The following is a 20,910-nucleotide window of genomic DNA, read 5'->3' as shown; positions in this document are numbered from 1 at the left end:
CGCTTGAACCCAGGAGGCACAGGTTGCAGTGAGCTGAGATTGCACCACTGCACTCCAGCCTGGTGACAGAGCAAAACTCCATCTCAAATAAGTAAAATTAATTAATTAATTAAAAGGCAAGTCAGAGACAGAAAAAAAAATTTGTATTATATGCATACATGACAAGTGACCTCTATCCAGGACATATACAGTTTTTCTACATATCACTAATAAAAAGACAACTTAAAAATGGCAGAGTGAGTGAGCCATACTGGCTTTCAATGACTACAGGATATTACGGGCCTTATATAAATATACACAGATACTACCATATTATTAAATATTTCATTGACATTTTCATGAATAAACCAGAGAAGCAACATATTATATTGATTTAAGATCAAATCACTGGAGTCAAATAATTCCAAATTATACTTATATTTCTGCCATTCCCTCAAATGGTAAAATAGAGATGAGATTATCTATTTTATTTACTACTTTATGGACTTTCTGATAAAAAGAAAGGTGCATATTAAATAGTAGTTAAAAATAACCAAAGGACATTAAATTAGTATACCAAAGGGATAGCTGAACCCCCATATTTATTATAGCATTATTCATAATAGTCAATATATGGAATCAACCTAGATGTCCATCAAGAGATGCTTGGATGAAGAAAATGTGGTCTATATACACAATGGTATACTATTCGGTCATAAAAAGAATGGAATCCTGTCATTCCTGGCAACATGGATAAACCTGTAGGATATTATATTAAGCGAGATAGGTCAGGCACAGAAAGATAAATACTGCATGTTCTCACTCATATGGGAGAACTAAATAAAATTTGAGCTCATGGAAGTAGTGAGTAGAATTGTGAGTATTAGATGCTGGGAAGGGTAGGGAAAAGGAGGATAGGGACAGTTTGGTTACTGGATACAAAATTATAGCTAGATAGAAGGAATGGTTTATGGTGTTCTACAACATTGTAAGGTGAATGTGGTTAACCGTAATTTATTATATATTTTCAAAAAGCTAGAAGGGAGTATTCTGAATGTTCACAACACAAAGAAATGATAAATGCTTGAAGTGATGGATAAGTTAATTACTCTGATTTGATCCTTACATATTGTATAGATATATCAAAATATCACTCTGTATCTTATAAATATAATTATTAAGTGTCAACCAAAAAAAGCAAAAGGAAAAAATAAGTATTCTATACATTGAAGAACAATAAAAAGACGTTCAAATTGGCATATATGTATATCTGTTTAATAACTTTAGCTAAATTTATGCTTTATTGAGCATTCAGCTCTTTTCATTTTATAATCAATTTACACTCTCATTTCTCAATATAAGCAATAAAGTTTCATTAGCATTCTGAGATCTCATAATTATCAATAATTACTATTTATTAAGTATAGTATACACTACCTTGTTGGTAGACACAAACTATTTTGAGACAATTTTTTGTTTGTTTGTTTGTTTTGTTTTGAGACGGAGTCTCGCTCTGTCGCCCAGGCTGAAGTGCAGTGGCGCGATCTCGGCTCACTGCAAGCTCTGCCTCCCGGGTTCACGCCATTCTCCTGCCTCATCCTCCTGAGTAGCTGGGACTACAGGCGCCCGCCACCAAGCTCGGCTAATTTTTTGTATCTTTTTTTTTTTTTTTTTTTTTTTTTTTAGGAGAGATGTGATTTCACTGTGTTAGCCAGGATGGTCTCGATCTCCTGACCTCATGATCCATCCACCTCGGCCTCCCAAACTGCTGGGATTACAGGCGTGAGCCACTGCGCCCAATCCAATTTTGAGACAATTTATAGTAGGGTGGAGAGCACTTGGAAATAATGTTTTGCCAATAAATCTGTGGAGGATTCATCACAATGGAAGAAATTAATTGGAAGATTCAGAGGAAGACTCAGTTCTTTATCTGGATGGAGTACGGTAGCAAAGGAAATTGTTCATGTTAGTAATTGATACAGAGCCTTTGCTTTTAAATGTTGTGTTATTGTGGATTATGCTGTGTTTGGAAATAACAGTCACCATCAATGCTAATAATTATCATAGTGACTAGAGAAACAAGAAGAAAAATGCTACAAAATAAAGTTTGACAATGTAAAACTAATAGCAACCTAGAATAAGCTTATATAAACACCTGCCTATTCAATGCCTTAAAAATTATTTACATTATTAAATGTGATAAACATTTGCCATAAATTATCATTCCAAATTTTATAAATACTAAGTCTTAACATTGACTATACATGTGTGCTTATCAGCTCATGTGACTCCATTATTTTTTAAAATTCCACTTATGAGAGCAAGGACTAGTTCAATTCTCTACATGGCAGGGGGTTAGAGATAGGGTTAAATTGACAGAGATTAATTTTCCAAACTCTATCAGAATTGAGTCTCAAAATAGGATTAAAGTTCAATTATTAAAAATGAAGAAAGTTATATCTGATTTAGCTCCTGCCTGCTTTTCTTTCCATGAGCAAAATTCTATTCTTCACAAATTCTACCCACTGGTGAGGATTACTCAAATGGAGAAATACGTACTTTACATTGGAAAATATTTTGTCTACCCTCTGATCTAAACTGCTAACTAAATGTCTTACACTATTCTCTACTAGTCAGATTGGATCTCTTGTTATCTGTCCAAAATGGTAGCTGAAGTTACCATCATTGAATGCCATTGCAAAACCTTTTTAACATCACTCATCTTGGATTCAAACATCCCAGCATCCTTACAAATAAACTTTCCTATCTTGAAACTAAATTTGTTTATGGTAGCTTTAATTTAGTCAAACTAAAAACAGTGTATTTTCTGACAATCACCTGTTTCTATGTCAAATTCACACTTGAAAATGTGTCATTAACTAATAATGTATAGCATAATAATTTTAACATTTCCTGGCATTGATCAAAAATACACATTTAAAAATTTAGCAATAAATCTTATAAAATTTGAATAAATCACTTTCTAATGGATGCATAAATCTTACATAACATTTCAAATTTGGGATTACAATTAAGAATACATTTTCATGTGGTCTTATATTATATTTTAATTCTTAATTTTACTTTTATAATGTTTGAAATTGAAGTTTGACCTTATGGCTAATGATTCTTATTTTTACTCTATTTCACAATATGTGAGATATCTGAAAAATCAAGAATTTGTTTTTCTAAGGGCTCTTAAGTTTTGAAATATGATTGGCATACTCTATACCATATTTATTTGCAGTCTTAATGTAAATTTGCATTAGATGTGAGTTATTAAACTGCTTTAGGTATGACAATTATAATATTCCAAATTATATGAATTCCAAAATTCTGTTTGGAAGGAAATTCAAGAGCAATGAGAACTTGACATAATGGCTAATTTTATAATAATCACTGGTTGATATGGCATTAGGAATATTAATTTTCTATAGTTTTACTATGGCTCATTAGAACATAATATTGATTATGAATCCAGACTCATATTTCAAATAATATATATTAATATGCACAGTTGATCATGGTAGAAAAATATACGTATATTGGTTTCTGAAGAGTTTTGAAGAAACCAATAATAAAATATTAGAAAATATGTATCAAATAAAGAGATAGATGGTGTATTAGTTCGTTTTCATGCTGCTGATTAAGACATACCTGAGAATGGGCAATTTGCAAAAGAAAGAGGTTTAATGGACCTACAGTTCCACGTGGCTGGGGAAGCCTCACAATCCTGGTGGAAGGCAAGGAGGAGCAAGTCACATCTTACATGGATGGCAGCAAGCAAAGACGGAGAGCTTGTGCAGGGGAACTCCTTTTTTTAAAACCATTGGCTCTCGTGAGACTTATTCACTATCATGAGAACAGCATGGGAAAGATGTGCCCCCATGATTCAATTACTTCCTACCGGGTTCCTCCCACAACACGTGGGAATTCAAGATGAGATTGGGGTGGGGACACAGTCAAGCCATATCCGATGGATAGATACAGACATATTTTATACATCTTTTAAATGTGATGCTTCCTGTATACATTTGGCACAGGCTGTACATCTCAAAATATTTTTTAAAAAAACCCTATTATAGTTACCAAACCTTTATAGGGTAATCACTCTAGTTTGCTCAAGATAGCACCAGTTTATGCTCATGGGGTAGAAGACAGAATATTGCTGAAGTATCTCAGTTCTCTCCAAATATTAAAATGCCATTTGTCCTGGATGTTTTAACCAAGTACTATTATTTATGGTTGCACTAAAACAAATAGGGATGAGTTTGATAAATCACCACTTGGTATTTTATATTCTGCCATCATCTTTTCCAGAAGTGTGAGATATAGAGTTATACATAAGCAGAAAATTATTTTTAACATGAGGATAATATGGTAATATAACCAGTGATAACACATCTCTCTTTTTCAATGCTTTCCAGATGCAGATTTTATTGTATCAATCATTCAAAGACAGCTTGTTGGACTTTGAAGACCCAAGCAGACAAAAGTAGGTAATTCCTTCTTATTTCAGTTGGTATGCAGAGAAGCTACTAATAATGCTACTCTTCCAGCACAATGTTTCCAGGCTGCCAGTGAGCTTGGTCAGTAGGAACACAGGAAATTATGAGTTATGTCTATGTTATATATGAGAGGAAAATTGAGGCTACTAGTTTTGTCATAGGGTTTATAGATAATTGTCTGTATGTTCTTGCTATAGAGGTTTGGTCAATTATTGTGTGGTACAAAACAGTGGTCAGTAAACTATAGCTGTAAGCTGAATAAGGCCTTCCACCTATTTTTGTAAACAAAGTTTTATTGATATAGTGAAATCCACACATTTATGTTTGTCTATGGCTGCTTTCATGCTGCAATAGCAGAGTTGAATCATTGTGATAGAGACCATATGGATCAAGAAGTCTAAAATATTTACTATCTAACTCTTTACAGAAAAATTTGCCAGCCATTGGTATAAATCTACAACTATTTACATACTTTACTATGCACTGATGAACATTTCTTATTCTACAAAAAATACTTACTTTTTAATAAAACTAAGTTTCAAATTTGTTTCCCTAGAAAATCAATGATGAATATGTAGTTGCCCCTAAACTGTGCCACTATTAATGATCCACTGTAGGATATTAGTGACATTACTGACTATATACAAACCAGAATGCATACATTAGTTGAGCAATCATCAGCATCTACTTTTAAAAATGTTAGTAAATATTTTAGAAGACTGTCTTCTGATGATGAGCTAGGTTCATAGGCAGGTCTTCTTACATAACACTCTGTGAAGCACGTCTTTTCATTTAGATCAAATGACTGTCCCAAAATTATTTTTGTCATTTTTTATCGCAAGTTCCTCTGTGCATACAAAAAGTAAAGTGATAGTTGTCAAAGTGTCAGCTCAGCTAGTAGACAACTTCACTTACAGTTAAAAAATGCCAGCTTGGGCTGTGCGTGGTGGCTCACTCCTGTAATTCCAGCACTTTGGGAGGCCAAGGCAAGTGGATCGCTGGAGGACAAAAGTTTGGGACCAGCCTGGCCAACATGGCAAAATCCCGTCACTACTAAAAATACAAAACTTAGCCGGCTGTGGTGGCATGCACCTATAATTCCAGCTACTTGGGAGCGTAAGACAGGAAACTCACTGGAGCTTCGGAGGCGGAGGTTGCAGTGAGCCGAGATTCACCACTGCACTCCAACCTGGGTGAAACAGTGAGACTCTGCCTCAAAAAAAAAAAAAAAAAAAAAAGTGAGCCATATTAATAAAAGCAGAAACTTCAAATTGATAATCAGTTAATTCCAACAATGGTTTTCTTTTTCCCTCCAATTCATTAAATTAAAATAAAGTTTTGCAAGTTTATTCTGTCAAAGGCAAGACATCTGACAATGTTGGTAGTGCCATTGGGAATTTGTGAATTCAGCAAACAATATTCAAAAATAAAGTTATTGGTTCCTGTGGTGAAATTTTAAATACACATTTTGTTAAGTATGTGGCATAATACATTGTTTTGATCAAATATAGAAAAATGTGGAGCAGAAAATATAGGAAATGTATTGTGGTTCACACATAGTTCATATTTTGTTTCAAATCAGTCATGATATTCACACAACTAAAATAAAAACTGTAGTTTCAAAATTCACAAATAATTTTAAATACTTATAGAGTAATGGAACTAATTTGTTGTGACAAAACTATTATTGAAAAAATTGTAACATGGCATAATGTGCTTTTTTTCTTGCTTCTTTTCATCAACATTCAAATTTAGAAATGTTTAAGTCTCTAAAGAATGACTTTGAAAATGAATCTAAGGGTGCAGGGAAGCTTTGACATTTTGGTAACAGAATGCTCTAGCTGCATCTTGCTCAAAATCAGTTTCAAAAATTTGATTAAACAGCTAAAAAAATTTAAGTACCAAAGAAATCAGTTTTTGAACATTACAGTAAGTTGCATTTTTTAGATAAAGCATTGAAGTTTATTCCTCCATGATTCAAGAAAGACACTTAGCAAATTTAATAAGATTTCAAAAGTATATAAGATTTTAAATATTATAACAGTGCTTTGGAATAGCTGGGCTTGTGGGAAGCATTTGAGGGGGCTCCTAAATTTCAAGGATAAACTTACATACTAGAGCATAATGGAAATAAATTGAGAGAGTCAACAACTTTGCAGTATCTAAATTTAGCCAAACGTTCTAAAGAATAATAAATAGAAATCATTTACTTCATGAATATCTTGGAAAATGTTATCTAACAAACTGATTTTGAATAAGTAAAATATAGAACTCCTAAAAAATATTTTATCCTTGAAGAGGTCCTTCACATCCCTTGTAAGTTCTTTCCTAGGTATTTTATTCTCTTTGCAGCAATTGTGAATGGGAGTTCACTCATGATTTGGCTCTCTGTTTGTCTGTTATCGGTATATAGGAATGCTTGTGATTTTTGCACAATGATTTTGTATCCTGAGACTTTGCTGAAGTTCCTTATCAGCTCAAGGAGATTTTGGGCTGAGACAATGGGGTTTTCTAGATATACAATCATGTCATCTGCAAAAAGAGACAATTTGACTTCCTCTCTTCCTATTTGAAAACCTTTATTTCCTTCTCTTGCCTGATTGCCCTGGCCAGAACTTCCAACACTATGTTGAATAGGAGTGGCGAGAGAGGACATCCTTGTCTTCTGCCAGTTTTCAAAGGGAATGCTTCCAGTTTTTGCCCATTCAGTATGATACTGGCTGTGGGTTTGTCATAAATAGCTCTTATTATGTTGAGATACGTTCCATGGATACCTAGTTTATTGAGAGTTTTTAGCATGAAAGGCTGTTGAATTTTGTCGAAGGCCTTTTCTGCATCTATTGAGATAATCATGTGCTTTTTGTCGTTGGTTCTGTTTATGCAATGGATGACATTTGTTGATTTGCGTATGTTGAACTGGCATTGCATCTCAGGTATGAAGCCGACTTGATCGTGGTAGACAAGCTTTCTGATGTGCTGCTGGATTCTCCTTGCCAGTATTTTACTGAGGATTTTTGCATCAATGTTCATCAGGGATATTGACCTAAAATTCTCTTTTTTTGTTTTGTCTCTGCCAGGCTTTGGTATCAGGACGATGCTGGCCTCATAAAATGAGTTAGGGAGGATTCCCTCTTTTTCTGTTGATCGGAATAATTTCAGAAGGAATGGTACCAGCTCATTTTTGTACTTATGGTAGAATTCGGCTGTGAATCCATCTGGACCTGGACTTTTTTTGGCTGGTAGGCTATTAATTATTGCCTCAATTTCAGAACCTGTTACTGGTCTATTCAGAGATTAAAATTCTTCCTGGTTTAGTCTTGGGAGGGTGTATGTGTCCAGGGATTTATCCATTTCTTCTATATTTTCTAGTTTATTTGCATAGAGGTGTTTATACTATTCTCTGATGGTAGTTTGTATTTCTGTGAGATCAGTGGTGATATCCCCTTTATCATTTTTATTGCATCTATTTAATTCTGCTCTCTTTTCTTCTTTAGTAGTCTGGCTAGTGGTATATCTATTTTGTTGATCTTTTCAAAAAACCAGCTCCTGGATTCATTGATTTTTTCAAAGTTTTTTATGTCTCTATCTCCTTCAGTTCTGCTCTGATCTTAGTTATTTCTTGTCTTCTGCTAGCTTTTGAATGTGTTTGCTCTTGCTTCTCTAGTTCTTTTAATTGTGATGTTAGGATGTCGATTTTAGATCTCTCCTCCTTTCTCTTGTGGCCATTTAGGGCTATAAATTTCCCTCTACACACTGCTTTCAGTGTGTCCCAGAGATTCTGGTACGTTGTGTCTTTGTTCTCATTGGTTTCAAAAAACATCTTTATTTCTGCCTTCATTTTGTGAAGGACGTCTTCAAGGAAAACTACAAACCACTGCTCAAGGAGATAAGAGAGGACACAAACAAATGGAAAAACATTCCATGTTCATGGATAGGAAGAATCAATATCTTGAAAATGGCCTTACTTCCCAAAGTAATTTATAGATTAAATGTTATCCCCATCAAGCTACCACTGACTTTCTTCACAGAATTGGAAAACTCTACTATAAACTTCATATGGAACCAAAAAAGAGCCCACATAGCCAAGACAATCCTGGGCAAGAAGAACAAAGCTGGAGGTATCATGCTACCTAACTTCAAATTTTACTACAAGGCTACAGTAACCAAAACAGCATGGTACTGGTACCAAAACAGATATATAGACCAATGGAACAGAATGGAGACCTCAGAAATAACACCACACATCTACCACCATCTGATCTTCAACAAACCTGACACACAGAAGCAATGGGGAAAAGATTTCCTATTTAAGAAATGGTGTTGGGAAAACTGGCTAGCCATATGCTGAAAACTAAAACTGGACCCCTTCCTTACTCCTTATACAAAAATCAACTCAAGATGGATCAAAGACTTAAACATAAGACCTGGAATCATAAAAATCCTAGAAGAAAACCTGGGGAATACCATTCAGGACATAGGCAAGGGCAAAGACTTCATGTCTGAAACACGAAAAGCAATGGCAAAAAAAGCCAAAATTGACAAATGGGATCTAACTAAACTAAAGAGCTTCCACACAGCAAAAGAAATTGTCGTCAGAGTGAACAGGCAACCTACAGAATGGGAGAAAAATTTTGCAATCTATCCATCTGACAAAGGGTTAATATCCAGAATCTACAAAGAACTTACAAATTTACAAGAAGAAAGCAAGCAACCCCATCAAAAAATGGGCAAAGGATATGAATAGACACTTTGCAAAAGAATACCTTTATGCAGCCAATAGATATGTGAAAAAATGCTCATCATCACTGGTCATTAGAGAAATGCAAATCAAAGCCACAATGAGATACCATCTTATGCCATTTAGAATGGTGATCATTAAAAAGTCAGGAAACAACAGATGCTAGAGAGGTTGTGGAAAAATAGGAATGCTTTTACACTGTTGGTGGGAGTGTAAATTAGTTCAACCATTGTGGAAGACAGTGTGGTGATTCCTCAAGGATCTAGAACTAGAAATACCATTTGACCAGCAATCCCATTGCTGGGCATATACCCAAAGGATTATAATCATTCTACGATAAAGACACATGCACACATATGTTTACTGCAGCACAATTCACAATAGCAAAGACTTGGAACTAACCCAAATGTCCATCAATGATAGACTGGATAAAGAAAATGTGGCACATATACACCATGGAATGCTATGCAGCCATAAAAAAAAAAAAAAGGATGATTTCATGTCCTTTGTAGGGACATGGATGAAGCTGGAAACCATCATTCTCAGCAAACTATCGCAAGATCAGCAAACTATCGCAAGATCAGCAAACTATCGCAAGATCAGTAAACCAAACGCTGGAAGTTCTCAGTCATAAATGGGGGTTGAACAATGAGAACACATGGACACAGGGAGGGGAACATCACACATTGGGGCCTGTTGGGGGTTGGCGGCTAGGGGAGGGATAGCATTAGGAGAAATACCTAATATAAGTGACGGGTTGATGGGTGAGCAAACCTCCATGGCACATGGCATACCTATGTAACAAAAGTGCCCATCCTTCACATGTAACCCAGAACTTAAAGTGTAATTTAAAAATATATATTTTATCTGCATTTTATATCAAAAAAAGATGTAATAATATCTTCCTTTAGCAGACTTTTTTTAAAGAAATTAACAGAAACCTCAACATGTGTTCAGTGAAAATGTCCATAATTTAAAATTTAATGGTTAAGAAGTGTCAAATAAACACATGAATAATTTCAAATTCATTGGTCATAAATGCAAGTCTGAAGAAAGATGTAAGTAATTTTATGGTGAAAAGCATGTGAACTGTTGTTCAGACTCTTCTTATGCCATAAAACATTTAGAAGTAGTATGATTTAATTGTATTAACCAAATTGATTTATTAAACTTTACCATAAAAGAGTTCAGTGTATATAAATTCTAAAATCGTATTTTTCAATAATAAAGGAAATATTTCACATTTAATTTGAAATACATAGATAAAATTAAAGTTACTTGTGTATATGGATGTGTATATATGCATTTTTTACCTGAAAATTGCTCATCACATTCACAAATGAAACTATTTGAAGTAATATTGCTGCAGTTTCCATGGAAACAGACATGTGGTTGACATTGGCCAATTATTTCTGAGCAATTCTTTCCTATAACAATGAAAAAAAGTTTTTTTTACATTGGATATCAATATTATAACCATCAGTTTTCCCTCAATTCTTTAATAATGAAAATATCAAATTCTGACTAAAGTAATTTCAGTTATGAAACCATGTTATACGATGATGCATTTAAATTGAAATAAAAATTAATTTTGATACTTTACATAAGTTTTCATCTTCTGACCCCAGACTATAATATCCAAATATTTTTTCTGGCTTGTAGTATTTGAGCTTTATTTAATTTACATAATATTTTAAAATTTTAATTGTATTTTCATGATAGATAATATTCATACATTTAAGTACCAGTTTTTCAACATACATTCATAGTATTGCAGTGATAATTTACAAAATGACACATTCAAATGTGTACTGTTTCTCAGACTTACCCCCTAGCCAAGGGAACAATTCAAAAGCAGAAATGGCTGCCTGGATTCTCAGAATATGTGCACAAACTTCCAAATTCAACACTTCTTTGCACTTGCTGGCATATCAAATTTTCCAAATCTCACTTACACATACTATTGTGGTCCCACTATATCAGATATATATATATATATATATATATATATATATATATATATATATACACACACACACACACACAGCCTTCCATAACATACTCATTCTATGCATATTTAATCATCTTATAATACCTTAGTAGAGGAATGTGCCTTGAAAATCCCAGGGCATAGCAAGTGGACAAATGTTGTTACAAACCAACTGCATGTAATTTGGCAATATGTTTTTTCCCCAGTTTAATTAAGCTCTTAATTTAATTTATGAGCAGTTTTTGCCATTATCATTGATATCTTTCAAATTCCTTATATACTGACATCCCTGCCTCACTAATGCAGAACTTTTTTCTTCATTTGCCTCCAAGCAACCCTAAATGTAATGAAAATATAAATAAAAATCATTGTGTTTCAAAAGGTTTTCCAAACATAAAAACTAAATTAACAGTATAACGCTGTTAATTATACTGTTAACAGTATACTGTTAACAGTATACTGTTAATTATAATAGGCCACACCCTAATTAAAACTTAGTGAGTTTTATGAGCTAAATTGTGCCCACCCCCGCCAAATTCATATGTTGAAGTTCTAACCCTCAGCATCACAGAGTATCTATATTTGGAGATAATATCTTTAGAGAAGTACGCAATTAAGGTTAAATAAGGTCAGTAGGGTGCGTCCTAATCCAATGTGACTGGTGTGCTTTCAAGAGGAGAACATTTACACACAGATACATACAGAGAAATGACAATATAAAGACACAGGGAGAAGACAGCAGTCTATGGACCAAGCAAATAGATCTCAGAAGAAACCATATCTGCCAATCTTTGACTTTTGGCATCTAAAACTGTGAGAAAATAAGTTTCTGTTTAAGCCATCCAGTCTACGGTACTTTTTTATGACAGCTCTAGCAAACTAATGCAGTAAGCATTCTCAATTGTTTTGACAATTCTACATATTTCATTATCTTCTTTGATTTTTAAAATTGAAGTAATTATTTATAATTAAAGTGGCAAATGGAGTATTCTTAATGTTATAAAAATAAGTAAGCATTATTCAGGCATTTTATAGTGCTCAAAGCTTAATGATTTAAAGCACCTATGGCTGTAAGAAAGAAAGAGAAAGAAAGAAACAAACAAAGAGAAAGACAGAAAGAAAGGAAGGAAGGAAGGAAGCAAAGAAGGAAAGAAGGAAGGAAGGAAGGAAATTGAGTAGGAAGCAAACCATTCTATGCAGTTATAATAAAACCACTAAAATAATATCCCATAAACTATGAATGCATACACGCAAATTAATATTCTGACACATAGTAGAAATTTTCTGGCCAAATGTTCTTTAAAACTCTTTGGACAGGTGAAAATGGATGCTTTAAAGACTGTCTATTAAATTGCTTTATCATTCACTCCAAATCAGCAATTTGAGTGTTTTCACATTTTCTCTAGTCTTCCTTAACTTTAATCACCTGATATACCCCAGCGGAAAGAAGACGTATAACTTGCACCTTCTATCACCAATGCCAACACAGTCAAATGAGAATTTGATCCACGTTATAGAGACAATATATTCAGTGGCTATTATTGGTATTAACTTCTATAATGATCTTGGTACTGAGCTACCAAGTTCAAAATGACTATTTGAAAGATTGGATTAGGTGAATTTTACAGCCTACAATGGCTTATTGAGGTCTTCTATTACATCTTTTTATTTTATCTTATTTTATTTTTTGAGACAGTCTCCCTTCATCGCCCAGGCTGGAGTGCAATGGCGCGATCTCAGCTCACTGCAAACTCTACCTCCTGGTTCAAGGTATTCTTCCGCCTCAGCCTCCCGAGTAGCTGGGATTACAGGCACCCGCCATTACGCCCGGCTAATTTTTGTATTTTTGTAGAGACGGGGTTTCACCATGTTGGCCAGGCTGCTCTTGAACTCCTTACCTCAGGTGATCCGCCTGCCTGGGCCTCCCAAAGTGCTGGGATTACAGGCATGAGCCGCCTCCAAGTCGGCTCCCATTACATGTTATCACACAGCCTCTTTAAACTTGGCTCCAATGGAGTCAGCCTCAGGCACAGGGGAGAAGGAATCCCCCTAAAGCCTGCCTAACAAAATTACAGTTAAATCCCTGCAGGTGATCCGCTCTAGATATATCTCTGCTCTAACCTTCCTTCCTCTTTTATGACCAAAATACATACCAATCTGCTGTTTTTCTATACTATTATTATCAGCCGTGTCAAATATTTCTCTTTGTTAGATCATCGTGGTCTTATTTCACTTGTAACTCTCCATGCCAGGTCTGTCAAACCCTCAAATAAATTCTTCCACAAGTTTCCAAGCTTTAAATGTTCCCTACATTTTTTCAATCTTTCTCCTCACTTTCCTCCGATGACCCAGATTCCTCTAGTATATTCTCAAGTAGAGAGAGTTTTATTCCCTTCAAACTTCACGTTAGCCTCAGGCAGCATCATTTACATTTTTTTTAGATTGCCTTTCCTCTGGCTTAATTACTCACCAAACATCTTTTTACAACCTTCTCTGATTATTGCCTTTTATTGAGCTTATTACAACCGTTATTAATTATAACATCTTCTTTCCATCCTTGTCACTATTGGTTATAAATCACCATTTGGATGCCACACCAACATCCATTTAAAACATTGCTCTTGGCTCACAATTATCTGTTCCTCTCCAATTCTGCCAAGCAGTTTCAATCACTTCCCTTCAACCATAGTTCCCTAACTTCCTCTACTGAGATGTATAATTTATTTTCAAGTTATCACCTATCTAAGTACCATAATCTTGGGAATTCATTCAGTGACTAAAAGCTTTTATATTATTCTGATAATCTTATGTTTTAATGTATGAGACGTTAAGAATGAATGTTGGGAAAGATGTAGATATAGATATTTCACTATTAAACATGTTTCTAAGAGCCCTCTTTCAGTTAAGCAAAAAGCTTATTTTGGAGGATCCCTGATAGGATTTGTATATGTCCAGAATCTATATTCAGCCAAATCTAAGGAATCTATTAAATTTTTTATTTATTTTTATTTATTTTATTTTTATTTTTATCTTTTTTGAGACGGAGTCTCGCTCTTTTGCCCAGGCCGGACTGCAGTGGCGCTATCTCGGCTCACTGCAAGCTCCACCTCCCGGGTTCACCCCATTCTCCTGCCTCAGCCTCCCGAGTAGCTGGGACTACAGGCGCCCGCCACCACGCTCGGCTAATTTTTTTTTTTTGTATTTTTAGTAGAGACGGGGTTTCACCGTGTTAGCCAGGATGGTCTCGCTCTCCTGACCTCGTGGTCCACCCGCCTCGGCCTCCCAAAGTGCTGGGATTACAGGTGTGAGCCACCGCGTTTAAAATGTACTTTGATTTCTGTTAACAGTTTATAAATGCACTGTGTTTCTCTATTTTAATAAAATTATATATTTTAAACAATCTTACCTGTAAATGGTGGGTGACAGACACATTCATATGCTTGCTCATCCCAATTTTCTCTTTTATTAATGCAACTGCCATTATTTTTACATGGTTTAAAAGAACATGCATCAAGTTCCTGGCAGTATTTTCCAGAAAATGGAGGCTGGCAATGGCAGCTATATGTCTTGCTCCAAACTTCACTAAGACATTTACCATGACCAGAGCAAAATTCTGAACTCAGAGATTCCTGGCAGAACTGCTGTTTCACTGTCACATTTAGTCGAAGTCCCAGTGGACAAGGTGATGGACCACTTGCCATAACTGTGATAAAATAATGTGTCCCAACACTCAGCCACTTAGAATTAACAGTGTGCATTCCTTTTAGTCTGCAGCCAAAAAGTAACTGATCTTCCGTTGTGGTATTTTGCACACAGCCAACGAAAGATGTTTCAGAAACATTCATCAAATTTATTTCTGGAAATTGAAGAGATGGTTCAGAAGAAATTACAAGGATATCTCCTAATTGAATTTGCAAAGGGCAAATCTGGGGAACAGCTTGATTGCCTGAAGTATCTATTTTAGTGTTTACACCCAAAAACCAGCAATCTCTGTAGAAGTCCAAGCAGATGTTTTCTGTTAGTGTCCAATTTACCACATATGATGAGGGTTGTGGATGCCATTCTTCCACCAATTGCCGTCTACATGTTTTTCCATTTATGAAAGAGCTGTGAAAAACCATCAGGCTCAGAATGATGATTGATTTGTCAGTCATTTTCGGGTAACTGTATTTTACAGTTTATCATAAAGAATTGCTGCAAAATGGTGTTTTAAGTATTACCGGAAATTTCCAAGTAAAGTTGTGGTTAGGGATTCCTGGGAATTGGAATTGACCTTTTTTCTATCCCCAAAGTAGCTTTGATGACAATGTGCTTTGATGGAGAAACAGGAATTCAAATGTTGTAAATATTCCTTTAAACAGAAAAAAAACATATATTGTTAGTGAAGTTTTCCCTAAATTAATAATATAGAAAATGCTAGCTCTTTTTGTAGATTTCATAAGAGCCTACACTGCAAAGTTAGTGTCACCAGCAGCTGGGGACCTTCTTTGGGAAAGAAGGCCAAGAAAAATATGATCAAGATATGTTGATCTGGTCAATCTTTATATAGTCACCTGATTCTGAAAAGTTCTGGTTTCATGACATAATTAAGCCAGCAACTTACTGCGGTCTTTTGTGTTTTCTCTTTACACCAAACTTCAATCTAATCAAAACACAGCACAGCCAAGATTCTTTTACAGATGGTTTCAATTTTCTTGGGAGATAAGCATTCCTCTTCTGATTAGTTTTCAAAAAACACCTTTAAAACATAGAAGAGTAAACACCATTTAAACATATTTTTCATGTAATATTTTATATAAAAATAAGCCTTAAAATAACTGATAGTGATAATCATGTTCCTTTTATGATAATCCAGAGGATGGGAACTCCCATATATATGTAAAATTCTGTTGTGCAAATGACTAACCTAGAATGAGTCTTCTGTAGGAATGGTGGAAGGTGCCAGATAAAGAGGGAAAAGAAAGTCACAAAGCAGTAATGAAAAGATTATAAATATAAGTAAATAAAGTAAAAATAAATATAAGTTAAATGGTAGTAACTGAAAGGAGGGGTCAGCCCATCAATTCTGTTGTTCCAGAGGGCAAGAAAACATAAAGGATTTCTGAGTTTAATATATTGACCTATTTTTTTTTAAAAGGTAACTACCAATTATTGAAGGTTTTCTCTGTACAAATCACTCTACTACTTGATTAACAAAGAAACTGCAATCCTCACAATTAAACTCAAATTTTGAGAGGAAAGGTAAATGACGTTAGTGAAAAAAACGTGTTCTTTGGATCTCAGTTATGTTATTCGTTTGTTTAATGTCCTTAGGCAACCTGAGATTTAATTCTCTCCACTTTCAAATAGGTACACCAGGGAGAAGTACACCTAATTAACAAGGTAGTATTGAAGATGGAATGACTACGTAAACATATATGAGTCACTCAATAAATAGTAGCTTTTATTTTTGTTATTGTACAATTTCATCCAGCAGGTAAGTGGTATATGTTGGATTAAAATTCAGGTTTGTCAGATTCAAAATATCGGCATTTTCTACTGTACCACAAAGATCAATTAAATGTTGTTAAAATACATTATGGTATGCCATTATATAATTTATTTGTTAATTCATATCAAATCTTTATGGTAAGTCTAACATTTTAATGGGTATTTTAGATCAGGCAGAAATCAAATTTGAATTATAAATTACCTCTTTGCAATTTCAGTTCTGCATATTATAAATCTATGAAATATAAATTCATGTGACAAATAACACAAATATGCATATAGAAAGATAAAATACAACTTCTACATAATTAAATGTTCTACATAATCATGTCAATTTCAAATATATTAATCACCTTGTTAATTTTATAGATTTAAATTATCAATCTTGCTAAAGGTTTAAAAAATAATTCAAACAAGTATATTTGAGCTCAATCTATGTGCAAGGCAATATGCTCAGTACCAAGATTCATCAATAATCAGTTGGAATAGGGTATCAATGGAAGGAATTAAGAACTCAATGAAAGAGACAGATCATTAGACAAGCAACATCATCAAATTGCTATCAACAAAATAGTCTAATGGTCTGAGACATGTAGCAAGGACATTTAGTCCAATCCAGGAAACAAAATCTAAGCTAAAATGATAAAACGGAATCACCTGGGAAAATTGCCAAAGGAAAAATGTTCCAGGAGAGAGCATCTACATCTAAAGATTTTGAGGTGAATGTGACGCTGGATGCCTTTAAGGAAGTAAGAGAAGTGGAGCTTTCTCATCAAAGAGGGAAAAGGAATTACAATTAAAGATAAGCACTCCATTTAGGAAGAGATTATATCAAGAAGGAGCAGCCATTCTCAGTAAAGGAGCTCATATTTTATTCGAGAGCAATGAAGAGCCTCTTGAAGATTTCACATGGATGATTAACAAAATAAATAAATAAATAAATCCTCACTTAACTTTGTCCATAGGTTCTTGGAAACTGCGACTTCAAAACAACATATGACAAAATCAATTTTGTTCTCTCTTCAATGTTATAATGAAAAGACAGAGAAGGAAAAGATGTTGAGGACCAACATGTTGTGTGTCGTTTTGCTTAAAGTCACAATTTTGAAGAACCTGTCAACTACATTGAGAACTCACTATAATTTAATAGCATTAGTCTAGTTTCAAGGTGAGGAACATATTGGTGAGTGCAATTAAAAGAATTGAGACACTTGTGGAGGAGAAAACAACTCTAATGTAGTGAAACAATAATGAAGACCAATTAGTACAGAGGCAATACAAATATAACACTCGTGAAGTCCATAAATATTGAAATGGTAGAATTACTACATCTCCAAGGCTGTTGGCCTAAAGAAAGAGAAGAAAATCCAGGAAGACCAGTTGGAGCAGTAAGACGGCAAGGAAGAGGGGAGAAGTCTGATTCACTTGTGCATACGCTCAGTTTAAGGTCTATCTGAGTGATTTTCTAGCACAAGTGTTCAGAAATCACAAGAGAGAAAGTGAGGTTTTAGAGAAAGATACGAATCACTAGGCAATATTGAAATACTTTTGTACCTGTAAATCACAAATTTACAGTAGTGGCAACTTGCACAGGTGTATTATTTTCCCAGCAGCTTAGTTGAAAAGGATACACTAAAGATTAAATAGCAAATGAGTTAAACACAGTCACAAATTTATTTCCACATGTAAATGCGAGGAAACAAATTACATTTGCTTTGAAGCAAAATTAGGCCTATGTGACATTTTTAGACCGACTGCAGATGTGAGCCCACATTATTGTGGGGCTAATCCCATGGTTCTTAGAGCACGCTGGGTCTCTAATTATTGTGGATTTATGTTTTCAAAGAGAAAGTGGCTTGATGCATTGCATTTCTGCCTTGTGAAAATTTAAATAAATGAAAATAGCAGCAAAGGAAAAAAAAACACTAACAGAAAAACATCTATGAAGTCACTGTATATCTATACATGCTGAATACAAAATGCTTTGGATTTTTTTGGGAACTAGAGTAATATAAACATTATAAATTTGAAAAAGGTGATGTAATTTTGACCCCAAAGGTATGATGTTATGTGTCTCAGTTTTTCATTTATAAAGACATTCTTCAAACCCTGTCAAAATAGCAAGCCAAATGGCATTCTCCTCAATTCTAAACACACATATTGATTAAAATCAGGAAGTAATTTTATCCCAGGTGATATTACCATTAACATCTGATAAATTCTTGAGCCAAGAAGTCCAGAAACCCAGAACTACGATGGAGCCATTGACAGCATTTCACATAATTACAACCATAAAATCACTTGACAGGCTACGTTACCAGAAAAATATTTCACAGGAAAATATGTGTAATTTCAGAACTGTATGAACTGTATCACTTTTATAGTAGCTTTGTAGTTAGGTTATTCTAACAATAAAGTCCAACTTAAATTCAGTAGTTAAGAAAACATGAACAATATTTCTTCTTTCACAAACAGCTGTCATCTTAAATTACATCTTTTAAAAAAACACGGTAATAAGTTTAAACAAATAAGTTTTATATAAGCCAAAAAATAATTTGAATAGAACATGCTCATTATAATAGTTGCCATATAATAGGCATTCAATTAAAGATAGTTGAGTAGAGATTGGAGATGATGGATGTAATTTATTTCTATTTGCACTCAATAGACAGTATTATGAACTGTGGAAGCCTTTAATAAGCTTGTAGTTGATTCTATATACCTGATATTTTTCATGTTTCACTTCTTTAAGAACTATGGCCTCCACAATAAGCAGCTTTTTATTTGTATAAATTATACATTGTACTTTCAAAACATATACAAAGAGGAAAGTTAGAAATAGAAGAGATAAAATTAACAGATATAAAAGTTCTCATAATTTATGCCTGTGCTCTAGAAAGTAAGCAACAAATTTTACCTACCACAGATTGGACTAAAATTATAGGAGTGAAAATGTGTGTTTCAGAAATGCTACCAGCAGTGTGAATGATGAACATTTTAGCAAGGATACTAGAAAAGGGAAAAAAATGGTAAATTTTAAAATAAAACTGAGAGTACTAGAGAAGAGACAGCTGATTTATTCATATTTTTTAAGGGAGTAGTGACTGACTTTATCGATTATGCTCCTACTATTGGGAGACACCAGTCCTTCTTTAGTACACTGTCGTGATTATGACAATGATCCTGTGAGGTACATAGTCACGGCCCCATTTTAAAAATGAGAAAACTTAAGTCACCATAGTGTCCAAAGAAATAAAAATAAAAAGAGTAAAAAATAAAAAATAAAATGAGAAAACTGAAGCACAGAAAGATTAAGGACTTGCCCAAGCTCACACAATCAATAAGCAGTGGTGCATGTATTGACCTGACTCCAAAACACATGCTCTCAGTCACATTTACCATCTCATACACAAATGCACACACCCAGTTAGGCTTCCGAGGCAAAGGAGGCAGGTAATTTAGGAGAAAGAATATTCACAACATGATTGCCAATAAGGCATAGGATTAAACAAAGTGGCTCAGGCAAAAGATGATAAACAATCCTGGAGAACAATAATACTCAAGAGACAAGTGAAAGAAGGTATCTCAAATTATCCTTGCATTTTGTTAAGAAAAACAAAGAAAAAGGTTTTCAGAATTTTTAGAGTTGGCACTTTTATAAATTATGAAGTGAGTTTTCTATATTTGATTATCATAATGGTGGTAAACTCAGTAACTGGTCAGTTGATGCTATAAGAGCAGGTAGATTTGAGTGGTATGGTGGGATTATGGGAGAGAAAAATCAAATTTAAAAAATCTTTGAAAAAATTGTCTATGGAAGAAGAGTAATTCAGTAATCAAGTTGCCAAAATAGAGTTAAAATCTCATTTCCTACATCAACTTCTTCATAAAGCTGTGTTTAAACTCAGATCTCTAGCTTGAGCACCACTCTACAAGTGCCTTCACATTATAGTATCCTTTTTGAAGAAGAAATAATAGGCAGAAATGTACCTTCATTCAATTCCCTCTTATTTCTGTCTCCCAGGTTTATATAATCCTAAAGTAAATAAACAGTCAGGAATGAAGTGATTGTAGGGAATGTGCAAGGGTCAGTGATGTCAGGAGGTAGAAAGAGCCACAAGACTGTCACAGATGAGCTGAAGAATGAAGTGCATTGTGGATTACCCTTGGGGGTGGGGGAAGGTCAGAACTTTTTGTTTTGCTCA

General features: G+C 34.3%; 1 protein-coding gene and 1 long non-coding RNA gene across 8 annotated transcripts in view; one reads left to right on the top strand and one right to left on the bottom strand.

Annotated features, from left to right (window-relative positions):
* The window catches only part of LOC129144276 (protein eyes shut homolog), a 378,386-nt gene that overhangs the window by 157,456 nt on the left and 200,020 nt on the right, over positions 1 to 20,910 (bottom strand). For all 7 annotated transcript variants that reach the window (XM_054685963.2, XM_063813146.1, XM_054685962.2 and 4 more), the window contains 3 exons: positions 15,819 to 15,953; positions 14,622 to 15,566; positions 10,539 to 10,652 (listed from right to left, as the gene is read on the bottom strand). In XM_054685963.2, the coding sequence (XP_054541938.1) occupies positions 10,539 to 10,652; positions 14,622 to 15,369 (862 nt within the window). In that variant the 5' untranslated portion in view covers positions 15,370 to 15,566; positions 15,819 to 15,953. The remainder of the gene's footprint in view (positions 1 to 10,538; positions 10,653 to 14,621; positions 15,567 to 15,818; positions 15,954 to 20,910) is intronic.
* Positions 741 to 19,951, top strand: LOC134810316 (uncharacterized). Its single transcript, XR_010158060.1, has 3 exons — positions 741 to 855; positions 4,407 to 4,474; positions 16,565 to 19,951. It is a non-coding gene; the product is annotated as an uncharacterized LOC134810316 (long non-coding RNA).

This window comes from Pan troglodytes, chromosome 5 (genome assembly GCF_028858775.2).
Source record: "Pan troglodytes isolate AG18354 chromosome 5, NHGRI_mPanTro3-v2.0_pri, whole genome shotgun sequence".
Taxonomy (NCBI): Eukaryota; Metazoa; Chordata; class Mammalia; order Primates; family Hominidae; genus Pan; species Pan troglodytes.
Note: the sequence above shows the minus strand (reverse complement) of the source record. Positions and strands in the feature narration are given on the sequence as shown.